The 12,603-nt window shown below is 38.7% G+C and overlaps 1 protein-coding gene across 10 annotated transcripts in view; it reads right to left on the minus strand.

The window, feature by feature from the left end:
* dync1i1a (dynein cytoplasmic 1 intermediate chain 1a) overlaps positions 1-12,481 on the minus strand; it is a 42,466-nt gene extending 29,985 nt beyond the window's left edge. Inside the window, exons 1-8 of one of the 10 annotated variants that reach the window (XM_081701485.1) lie at positions 12,344-12,481; positions 11,634-11,708; positions 10,553-10,666; positions 10,309-10,423; positions 8,282-8,369; positions 6,862-6,906; positions 4,966-5,025; positions 3,865-3,980 (exon numbers count right to left, since the gene is read on the minus strand). In XM_081701485.1, coding sequence (XP_081557611.1) covers positions 3,865-3,980; positions 4,966-5,025; positions 6,862-6,906; positions 8,282-8,369; positions 10,309-10,423; positions 10,553-10,660 — 532 coding nt within the window. In that variant the 5' untranslated portion in view covers positions 10,661-10,666; positions 11,634-11,708; positions 12,344-12,481. Of the gene's footprint in view, positions 1-3,864; positions 3,981-4,965; positions 5,026-6,861; positions 6,907-8,281; positions 8,370-10,308; positions 10,424-10,552; positions 10,670-11,633; positions 11,902-12,343 lie in introns of those variants that run through there. The other 9 variants (XM_081701473.1, XM_081701483.1, XM_081701489.1 and 6 more) reach the window with 9 other exon arrangements.
* Between the last annotated feature and the right edge of the window lie 122 nt (positions 12,482-12,603).

The raw sequence follows: 12,603 nt of genomic DNA on the forward strand, positions 1-12,603 counted from the left end.
TTCTCATACACTATCCAGTTGATTAGACATTTCTCAGCAATGTCACCCTGTCTCAGTGACCCTCAGAAATGACAAGCCTGTTCTGTCATACTAATTATATCGCCCAATAAGCACTGTAGCCATGTTTATTGCAGCCAGTGACTGGTGGGTAATATGACTGAGTGTGAACAATGCACACAAAGGAGAGAGTGATTTCTGACTAGGAACCTAGACAAAACTCACACTATTCATATTCATCACAGCAAATGCGGGGATGGAAATGAAAAGATCATTACATTAAATGTCTTAAATAGAGTCACACACACTGATGCAAGACAATCCCTTCAGCTTAGGAGAATGGGCTTTCTCAAAGAGTCAAAAGTTCACATGGGTCATAACCCTAAGACCACTGACTCACAATAACCAGCCATATTTTACATACACATCAACTCAATATCAGTTTAACAGCACTGAGTTGATTTCATTGCCACTTGCCTTCAATGCATAAAACTGTAAAGTTTTCCAACTATAATTAGGCACTAGCTGGTTTGCCCTTCACAATGAAACCATATCAGTCGTCAGATCTATTAGTAATAGAAAATTGCACACATCATAGATTTGCCATTGACCCAATGCAACCTCCACATGAATGCTGCTAAACGAAGTTTAATGAGGGTTAACTAAACAGTCACAAGAGCACATCAAACCAGCCCTTGTTTAAACCGTGCAGCTGAGCACTGTGAACATAAAGGATCCCACATGGATCATGACCAGAGGTCAGCCTAGAGGAGAGTCAGCATTACCGATCAGACACACAGGCAAAATTAGGCCTAGGTTTATTCCTCTGTTCCACTCAAACACACAGCTGTGATGGTCTCCCTTCTTCCGCTAAGAATCATCTATTATGGCATAAAACAAACAGGGAAAGTGCACTTGGTGGTGGTCAGCCTGGGATCTGAGGGCCCATGTGCAGCCCTCAGGGCACAAGAAGGCTGAGGGCTGAGGTGCCGATTCTACAGTCAGAAGGCCCGATAGAACCTGCTAAAAGCAGCAGCAAAGCCCAACAGAACCAGGGCTGTGCAGAGAATGGACATATGTGGCCTTCTAGATGTAAGAATGTTAGAATCTCTTTATTGTAGAGCATACAGGTCAAAATCCACCTTGGTGAACCTCTGTACACCAATGTTACTTTAATTTTTTTCCCAGGTCCTTTCTACTATTTTAATTTTCAGTAAAGTTACCATAAGGTTAAAAATAATTAGACAAAGTAGTTCTTTAAGCTATGTCATCATGGCACACTGGTGACTGAATCTTTTCAGTATCATTTAGTATTACAAGTTACAGAAATACTGTAAACTTTAACCTGATCTCAAGTCTTAGAAAGGGTGACTTTATAGAAAACTTACATGTGAATAAACAATGCCAACATGCATGTCAATAAAACAGATAAGTATGACACAATAAACACAGCTTGGTCTCTCCAAAATAGAATCTGTTCTCATTTTTAAACTGTACTTTAAATTGGGCTTAAATGCATTGAACTCTGTACCTCTCTATTTGATTAAAAATGCTACCACTTAAAATGACATGATTTTAGTAAGTTACACGGCTAGAGGCTACATGGAAATCAGAATCTCAGGACCCTGTATCTTGGCTAATCTCAAACACTGCCCTTGGGAAATGCTCAAACATGTTCAAATGAGTGTGGGAAAGTAGTTGGCGCATGGTGACCTCTATTCAAGTACAAGTGTCCCTGTTGGTATTATTATACCTAATGAGTACAATATCTTTCAACTTCTGCGCACCTGGCTTTCCCTTAAACTACTCCACAAAGAAGCAGACAGACAGAGACAGACAGAGAAAGAGAGAGAGAGAGAGACACAGAGAGAGAGAGAGAGAGAGAAAGAAAGAAAGAAAGAAAGAAAGAAAGAAAGAAAGAAAGAAAGAAAGAAAGAATTGCAGGCCAACAAATACAGAGTCTGTTTACGTTCACCAATCAATGGAAGGAACTTCTAGAACAGCCTGAACAAACAGAGTACGAGACTTGAAGTGAAGTGATACATTCAAATCAAGCTCTGTCTCTCTCTCTCTCCTCTTTGCCCCTCCTCCCTTTTTTTCTTGTGTAGCTCGCACTCCACCCCCTCTTTCTTCTCCCTTTTCTAAGTGTCTACAGGACATGGTCACCAGCTGGCACAATGCTGTCGCTCTAGCCAGCTGTAAGACTGCTCCTCATCTGAAAATGCATCTGGCCCAAAGCAAATAGGTGGAAAAAACAAACTGAATTGCACTGATCGCATGCATCGCTAAGAGCACCGGCCAATCAAAGGCATAGTGGCTGCACTTGCTGAAAAAATGACCCGCCTTGACAGGAAGTTTCGCCAGCAATTTTAATTCTGATCAGGCTTCAAGGAAGTGGAAGGAATAAAAACACATCAATTATAATGACAGGAAGTCTCCAATCACATGGCAGGCAGCTGTTGCCAACGCAGGCATCAAGGAGCCATGAGAAGATGGTGGGGTTTTTGGTGCAAAAGGCAGGATGAGGAAAAGAGGGAAGCAGCTCTCCTACCGCAGAAAACCTCATTTAGGACAACTCACACCTGAAGTGTGCTGTTCACAGATTAAACTTGTATGGGAGGAAAAAGAGAAGAAAACCTGCCTACCAACAATGTTATGCAAAACACCCAACTGATGCTTGTTAAAGGCACCATCCATATGGAGATGTTTAGGGAGCTTTTTTCAAACCATCTGTTTTATACCAGGCCTGGCTCCCAAGTCTGGAGGATGCAATCAAATTAGTTCAGTACAATGTGTGCTTCACTTTAACAAGGTAATAAATTTGAAAATGGAATTGAAGTATGATGCTTTAAATGTGATTACCTTCAGATGTACAATCTGAGCATATATTAAAAACACTGGAGAACATTAGTATAGACATGTAGCAATTGATGGATGAACACTGTGTAACTGCTGTATTCAGATAAGGCATAAAGAAGACAATAGGCCCTACTATTTGCAATACAAACCACAGCTACTCTAATATGGCTATATATCCCATCATTATGTTTTCTCAAACAAACCAAATTGGGTTTGACTGACCACTTTCACATTTCATAGGATGAGTTTAATTCATTTGGTCCTCTTTCATAGAGTGCTTGATGCAAAATGAGGGCTTCTTATTCTGCTTATATTCTTTTACTTAACCAATAGATCTACACAAACAGGACAATGTCTATTACTGACCACACACTGCCTTGAAGTTAATAAGCACCTGGACAGCACTCGAGATGATCTCAGCAGACGTGAAAGTAAACTAGTGGCCCTCCCCCAAGAGGCAGGCCCAATTCCAGGTGATGTTCTGATGATAGAAGCCATCTTGAATTACCCCAACCTGCATCCACTTAACGGCTGTTCTCAATGCCCTCACTGTTCTGTATTCCAGGCAGAGTCACTGATGGTCAGGCATCTCTTTTCAAAGAGCCATTCCCCTGGCTTTCCTCTCAGGAAATGGAGTCCACTGCTGCTCAAATGAATCTTAATCTGACCAGGTTCGATACCAGACAGCAAGAATGGCAGCACACCTGACAGTGATGAAAATCAAAGTGCCTCTCTGAGAAGACACTTTTAATTTCAAGACCTGCACAAACTTGGCTTACCATGAAATCTTTACATGGAAGTTCAATAAACTGCAAATAAAATTAAATAACTCTTGATATACAGTAGCTTGAAAAGTAAAATGACATGGTGAAACAATGTAAAACACATTTTTTACAACAATAGCATGTCAGTCACAGAGCAAACTTTTACCACTAATAAACCATGCTTGCAGAGTGTGAGAAGTAATAGCTTTATGTAATAGACTGTGTAAAATGGCAGCGAGTGTACCTTCTGACTGATGAGCTGCCAGAGGAGTCTGTGTCTCTTTAGAGTAGGAGACTACTTCTCTGGGCAAGAAATCCACCTGGGTTATCTTAGATGCCCTCAGCTTGTGAAGTCTACGTCTGAGAACACACACATATGCAAGCACACATACAAACACACACACACATGCAAAAACACATTGTGCAGTCCATTCCGGTCACCTGGGTATGTCCATTGCTTTCATTTTAAAGGGAGCACTATGGCAACAATATGTAAGCAAATTAGGCCTGACTAATACATTATTGGTTAATGTTATCACAATACTGGCCTTTGCAAAACTGATACTGCAGAAGACTCAAATGTGCACTAGAGGCCTCTAACAAACCACAATATTTTTGTATGAGCATCCTGTTCACTGTTTCAGCTGTGAGTCACTTTTAGACTTTCCAGAGGGGTGATCAGTGTTTTGATGAATCATGGCAACATCTGACAAAAGTGAGTAAATTGGAACAAATAATGCAATCCATGTCATGTCAAGAGTTTACCGTTGTGTTTTAATATACTGTATCACATATTAAAATCATTACATTTTTTAATAATAATTACTATGTAGTATTTTTGACAATATCATGTTGCCCTAAATTAAATCTCTTGGCCAGTTTGGTTTGTGGCAGATTTGAGGTTGTGCCACAGTGATATGACTTGGAATTTTTGAATATTGTATATTTATATAGAAGTCCAACAAATACTGCAGTAACACTATTTCTATCGCTCATGTTTAGCTCTTAGAGGGCTCTCTGCACCTGTACTGGCAGGGAACATCAATCAATGCCATACACAGCCCCTGCAAACAGCTGGAGAGGAACCAGCTGAAAGCACTTAAACCTGACAAACTTTAAAAGAAAGAGAATGAGAAGGGGAGGGGTAAGTAAGAGACAAAGAAAAAGAAATAAAAGATCAGACAGTGAGTCAGATCCACAGTGAGTACTGAGAGACAGAGTGAGTGAGAAATACAGATATGGATGGATGGATGGATGGATAGATGGAAATTTTGCAAGAGAGACAAAGGAAAAACAGACTGCTAGATGGAGATGCTGAGCAAAGGAAACAGGAAGGAGGAAGTACCCGAGTTCAGAGTCAGCCTGCAGCTGCAGAACAGAAGGGTCAGTGTCCCACTGCAGGGTCCTGGGGGGAGATGTGGGGGGGGGGGGGGGTTACGCAGGCCAGGAGGCAGAGAACATGCATGATTATACATACACATTAACGCACATCTCCAACACAAACTCACATGCAAGGCAAGTGAAACGGGAACCAGACACAGGAACCAGTCCTCTGTGCACAGGAGGACACGGTTCCCAACAAAGCTAAGGGGGATGTATCTTGTACAGCTAATGTATTCATGTACAACACAGCTTACCTAGGATGTACAGGATGGCTTTCAACAGTTCAGATGAATAACTGTGAGACATATTACTTATACAGTGGTGAACTGTCAGCACCAACATTCTAAAGGCTGATTAAACTTGGCTGATTAAACTGACTGTCTTTATACATAACTTCTAGCCATGAGAGGGAACATGTAATGTATAAACAAATATAAAAACAGTGGAATGTTCATATACAGTACATATACAGTCACCTGAGCACTCCTTTGTTGTGGTACATGAATTTGATTACAGAAAAAAAGTCAAACAGACAAAATGCAAAAGCTATCATCTTTCACAGTCCAGTGCCACTCTTGAAAGACTGAAAGATGAGTGTACATGTAAGCATAAGGTGTAATTGAATGTACATATATGAATGCTGTTTCATATATGACGAATGTACTGTGCACTGTGTGTATGTGTGTGTGTGTGTGTGTGTGTGTGTGTGTGTGTGTGTGTGTGTATATATATATATATATATATATATATATATATATATATATATATATATATGCACTGTGTGTATATGCACAGTGCGCACATATATATATATATATATGCACTGTGTGTGTGTGTATACACAGACACACACACACACACACACACACACACACACACACATACACAAAACACACACACACACACATACACAAAACACACACACACACACACACACACACACACAAACACACACTAAAGCTGTATTTAAAAGAACAATTCAGTCAAAATCACATTTACACTGATTGTTCTACTTACTTTTCACACAGGCAATGCATTACTTGTGTGTTGTCCATATTTTGCTTCCATCAACTTAGTAAAGTCTGTATGACATTACTTAAGAATGGGATGCAGTTTGAGCATATATTCAGCATTATGCCTCACACACTTTCCATTACTTGTTAGCAATCCTAGCATATAAAAAACAAACAAACAAATAAATAAACAGAACAATGTCAATGTATTTAAGGACTGTCTGTTTGTGTAAATGTAATTTTAGCCCAACTGCTCCTTTAAGCCAACACAAACACATACACACACACACGTTCACACACAGACACACACAGACACACACACACACACACACACACATACACACACACACACACACACACACACACACACACACACACACACACACACACACACACACACACACACACACACACACACACACACATCCTTCAAACCCTGGTTGTTATTGGATGAGTTGTTAAAGGGTAGTATTGACCTTCTAAACTTTTCAGTAACCTTCAGTAAAAGTCATGACCATGCCTATTATTCCTTCACTAAAAGTATGCACACTCAAACATAAGTGTCAAACTGACACCCTGTTTTACTAAAGGATGACACTTAAAAAACTGGATTGTCATTCATGCTATGATAAATGGCTCCAATCTAACCATGCAAGAGGAATTGCTAAAATCAAGGCTGGAGGTAATAGGAGACATCAGGCAGTCAGCATGAGGGAACCTACTAAACTGCTTGTTTTTCTGTCATGCGCCACTGACATAAGTTGGTCAGGGATGTTTACGGAGTAGCAGACACACCTCAGCAAAACCCTTGCTTAAATTCTCATTACTCCTCTCCAGATACATACCTCTCACTGCGTGGGTCTGATTTGTACTTACTAATGCCACCTGACCTAAGAGAGGACAAGAGTTGTAAATGCTCAAAAGAATGTGAAATGGTCACCCAGATCTAGCCACAAAGCTGTTTGGTCCACAGGTGCTAAGAGTTTTGTATAGTCATCACATTGAGAGATTAATGTTTTGTTGTTGTTGTTTAATTCCATTGCGTTTATCACAATTATCATCATCATCATCATTATAATAATAATAATAATTATTATTATTATTATTATTATTATATTTTCATTTGTGGCCCTTGGCCTATTACTCTGTTACCTTCTGAGTAATATCTCTTTTACACCATTGGATGTAGACAGTATGAGACTTTTAAGGTTTGAAGGCCCATCCTTCCTCTTAGTGTATAGCAGTGGTGAGCAGAAGCATGTCCCCTGCAGGGAGCCATGACAGGACTGAGCAGGGCCATCACATGTCAAATGTAGCCTTCATCTCTAGCCTGCAGGCCTGCATGATTCAGGCTTAATTACAGGCCTGTCTGCTGAGTACAGTACAGGCAGCCCAGCCCTTTTGGTCATGTCAGCCCTCACCTTACCCACACAGTTCCAGCCCCCTGCACACACTCTTCAGTGAATGGAGGAAACAACACCTCGCCATACAATGATTAACGGAGCTACATCAGAAAGATGAAGAACCAGACTCCTTTAATGTCATGCTGAAAATGTTTCTTACATGTTATTCTTTGCTATCAATACCTGCTCACTTAATCAGTTCAAAGCTCAGTAGGTCGTTCTGCATTCTAAGGTCCCCTCTGTGGCCATGTGCTCTTAGAAGCAGCTGGACCAGAGTCAACTCTAGATAACCTCTGCTGAATTTACAGTTCTGGTGATTCAGCGACAGAGACAAAAACTACAGACTGCAGGACACACATACAAAAAAACACTAACACTAGTTCTTACCTATATCTGTTGATGCCATTCAAAAACACAAAGAGACAGAGCAATCAGTTAAACAAAGGAGCCTGGATAACCTTTTTTTTAGTTTGGTGTTGATCATCTTTCAGAGAGCATTCTTGATGCTTTATATGATATTATGAAATTGCCATAGACATAGACATATATGTAAACATGTTATTGTTAGTGTAACGTTATAGCTGAGTGCTCTATGCTTCTCTCTATTTGATACTGAAACTCATATGTCATTTGCACATATTATTAGTGTAGTATATGTTCTATACTAACTATAGCATAACTATGATGTAACTATGGTAACATGAAGCAGATGAGTACTTGGGCAATGGAATTCAGTTAATAGTTCATAACATAACATTTCCTGATAACCCAAATATTAATATTGTTCTTATTAATTCTTTATATAGTAGCATTATCTTAAACTGTCATTAAAGTCTTGGTCAGGTGTGAGAAGGAAACATACCTGCCTACAGTAGTCCCATCCACTGAGTCCTGACTTCCCGTCTCACTCGGTGTGCTCACTGATTTTGAAGGGGACATTGGCGTTGGGACTAAAACATATAATTAACATGAAGGTCATTTAAATAAGAAAGAAATTTAGTTGTCCAAATGATCTTGCTCAACATCAGATCTACATGGAGACCTATGAGTTGCATATAGCTAAGCAGAATTAATCATTGTTTCTCTGGTGTTGCCAGTTTTTAAAATACTTGCCCCAGTCATTGATTACGAGATTTTATTTGATATTCCAGCTTTAATGGAAGCAGTAAATGTCCCAAAGTACACTTCCACTATCTCAAAAATCACTATTCGGATCACCAATGCTGTTAAGACAACTGATCAATTTTGAGAAATGTATGTCAAAATAGCTCTTTACTACATATCCATTGTTTTCACACCTGCTGTTTGGAACCATTCACACCATTTATAACACTTGCTTATCATTCATTTTCTCTGTGGTTAATACTACTACACAATCACTTTACATTACTCAGAATACTTGTATGTATATATAGCCATTCTTACTCTATATTCTATAATTACATATTACAAATAAACATATAATTACATATAATTACATATTACAAATAATTACAAATTAAAAATAAACATATAATTATATATTACAAATAAAAATATTTTATTTGTATTATTTCTTAAATACTTCTTACATGTACTCTTCTTTTGCTCCTGCTGCTGTCAGTGAATTTTCCTCTGGAATTTATAAAGGTATTTATCTGTCTGACTAGTACACCTACTAAGTGTTATTTTAGGTTATTGAGTCATATGCCCACTAGGTGGCTCTAGAAATGTAAGCGTTCCTAAGAAGTGGAGTAACTTTAATTCATGTACACGTCAATCCACCAGTACACCAGAACTGTACAGGCAGGCCCATCTAACCCTTCAGAGAAGGGCTAACAAAAAAGTTGACAAAAATATATATAAACATATTTCATAAATAAAGTAAAATAAAAAATATATTCATACAGGCTTATTCATAAAGGCTATTTCATATATTATTGGTTACTAGAGGATGCATTTCTATCCAAGAGTGCAACTAATCAAAACTTCACATTAGTATGGTTGCAGGGACTCACTGCTATATATGTGCCTACATTGCCCTTCTGGTGATGTTTTGAGGGGTTCTGTAATGTAAGTCTATTAGCAAAAGTTTAGGAAATCTGACCAATGAAATGTATAATTTTCATTATGGGGGCTGGTTTACAGTGGTCCCTTCACAGCTTTCTGAAGAAGGCACTATGGCATTAATAGTAAAACATTACTGTCTATGTACATGCTGCCTTAGCCAGATAACTTCAAATGGTGACTACAAGTGAGACACTATAGTGTATCTAACTTCCTTTTTCAAGGCTACCCTTTTATGAAAATCTCAAAATAATTCAGCAAGGTTGGTCAACTACATATAGAAATGTTAGCCAGAAAAAGAAAAAAAAACTGTAGTTGCATTTTGAGAACTGCAGAGCTGTATTTAGGATTCCAACCAATAGTTTAAGGTTGTGTGTAATTACATAAACAATATTTGGGGGGTGTACAGGGGGTGCAGAAGTAGATACTTTATGCACTGCATTAACTACTACATTAAATATTATCACTAAGAACTATGTGCATATTTTTGTGTCTTCCATAATCAAACTGGAGAATTTATGGTATTTCAGTATGAAATAACAAATACGGTAAAACACCAATATACCATAATGTGGATCAGCTTCGAAAAAACTGTTTGTAAAACTGACAAACTTAGCAATGTGGAGATATTCTATTAAGTTCTATGAACTTCAAAATAAATAAAGTTCAAAGGAGGCAAAGAGTACAACCATTTTAGCATAAGCTAACTCCCAATTAGTGCTGGCAGCAAACATTAATATTTGTTGCAACTAGACAATGCAGCCAGCCTAAGATGGGTAGTGTGAAGACACAAACTCTCCTGCATGTTCCTGATGTGTGCTACATGTGGAGACTGTACTATACCTAATGGTGGCTCTGGGGAGATTCCAATGCTCTGGAGAAGTGCCTCGGTCTCTCTGCGCTTACGGTCCAAATCGGAGTCTTCGGGGACAGCCTCTGTTTTCTGCTGAGTTTCAGACTGTATATTGACACATACATACATGCACACATCCCTATGTCATTCATGTCATTCTATGTCAACTCCTACACTCATCACTGGATTAAGCTGCCTCTGTACAGAAATCCTCCAAGTGATGGTGGTCCTCACCTCTTTCTTCTTCTTCTCTTCCTCCTTCCTCTTTTTCTCCTCCCTGATTTGAGCCAGGCGCTGTTTCTTGCGCTCCAGCTCAGCTTTTAGGTCACTCTTGTCAGCCATTTTGTCCTGCTATGTTAACAAGAGAGACACAGTAAGGAAACAGGTTCGCACAGTTTGTCCTTATTAGCACCAGTTTGTTCCTCATATTCCTCATTATGAAAATGAATTTCTGGACTCTGGATCCTAAGCTATTTGTTAATGACTAATTGTTCTGGTTAAAAGTTGCCCATTTATCATCCAATCAATTCAATATAGTAATTTAAGATCTTTGCTGGCAGATGGGAACCAAGTGTTTCATGCCATGAGGTTGCTAGGTCTCACTCAGTGAGTTTAGATAAACAGACTTAAGGACAACTATTTATCTAGTAAGGGTATGACAAATAGATCATTTGGTTCAAAATTTAAAATGGAATAGCACAATAGTGCTGACCTGTATAACACTGATAAAAACTTGATATGGCAGATTTTAAAGCACTGTGTCATAGTTGACCACAGCAGCAAGAGCATATGCATAAAATGAACAAGGGCAGGGTAGTACAGGCCCCAGAGTGTAAACATTTGAGCACAGTGGAGTGCTACGGAGAGAGAGGTAGGTAGAGGGAAAAAAACAGAATAAAGTGGCCATTGGAACATCCTTGCAATAGCTTATCTAAATGACAGTTGGCCTGGAATAAAAATGAAGCTTTACTGCACATGCAAGCTTCTGATATGTGAACATATGTCGAGAGAGCATGAGTAACATCATGCCTTTTGGTATGGCTATTTTAGCAATAGATCAAGATAAAGATTACTGTGATTATTTATAATGATGCATTAAGAATAAAAAGATGATTAACTGCACAGGGTAAGTAGCCCATTGAGCTAGCAGCATTAGCACCATGACGTCATATTCCATTCGCGAATATAAGGACAGCGAACTGCGCAAAGTATGAATTTTGGCTATAATTGAAACAAAGGACTTATTCAAGTAAACAAAAGCAATCGATTAATTTAGGTTATTCGACATCTATTCAAAATGAATGACAATACTTACCTTATCACGGTATGGATGCTGTCCACTCTAAAGATGCTGTATCACTCCTTGGTACTGCACACAATCTTGAATCCGCTATAATTAGTACGTGGCGTTACATCAAACTTGATCAGATATAATTACAAATACATTATGGCTAAATGTCAACCAATTTTAGTAGTGATTTAAATACACCCATTTCTTTTTCATATGCACACCTACACTTTCCCTGATCCAGACTGAAGCTGGCAGGAAACACCACGTCTCCAGTGACATGTCGATTGTCGAACAGCACTGATCTATGACAACACTCCCACCTACCGGCAAATCTGTGATTTGTGGGAACGCCATCAAGGGACATCCTTAATAACCCTTGTCTACATCGCATTTACTTTATAATGCTTCAGCATATTTCAGTCTAAATAAATTAACGTTTTATTAATTTTCTTAACAACGCGTTCGTTGGGGTTTTTATGTCGCACCTGCTCTTTCAGCTGTAAATTATATTGACTTCTGCAACAAAAGCAACAACAACAAAAACCCAAATCACCTATTTAATTCCTCCTATTTTTCCATATTTTGCTACTACACAGTACAATCGTCCTTAAAAGACTACACTACTGGGAACCTCTAATATGACCCTTCCTATTTCAGGTAGACAGATGTGCAATTATTCATTTAGAATTTGCGAGAAATTTAACTGAAGATATAGGAGTGAAAATGTAACTTACGCTTGGTTACTTTTATTCCGTGCATTTATCTTGTAGGTGCAGTTAAGTTTATATTTACATCTTGTTGATTACAAGCTCAGTTCCACTCACCTCTAACCCATTCATCACTGGTCATTTTACGAACGCAGGACCTTAACAACAAGATTCCTAATAGCATATTATTTGGTTGTCGGATCATTGTTATCACAGACCTGACATGACATTGTTGTGGTTGTGGGTGTTGATGTGGTACAACTTTATCAGGCAAGGCTGTGTTCTTG

This window comes from Electrophorus electricus, chromosome 2 (assembly GCF_041902795.1).
Source record: "Electrophorus electricus isolate QZ-2024a chromosome 2, ASM4190279v1, whole genome shotgun sequence".
In the NCBI taxonomy this organism is placed as follows: domain Eukaryota; kingdom Metazoa; phylum Chordata; class Actinopteri; order Gymnotiformes; family Gymnotidae; genus Electrophorus; species Electrophorus electricus.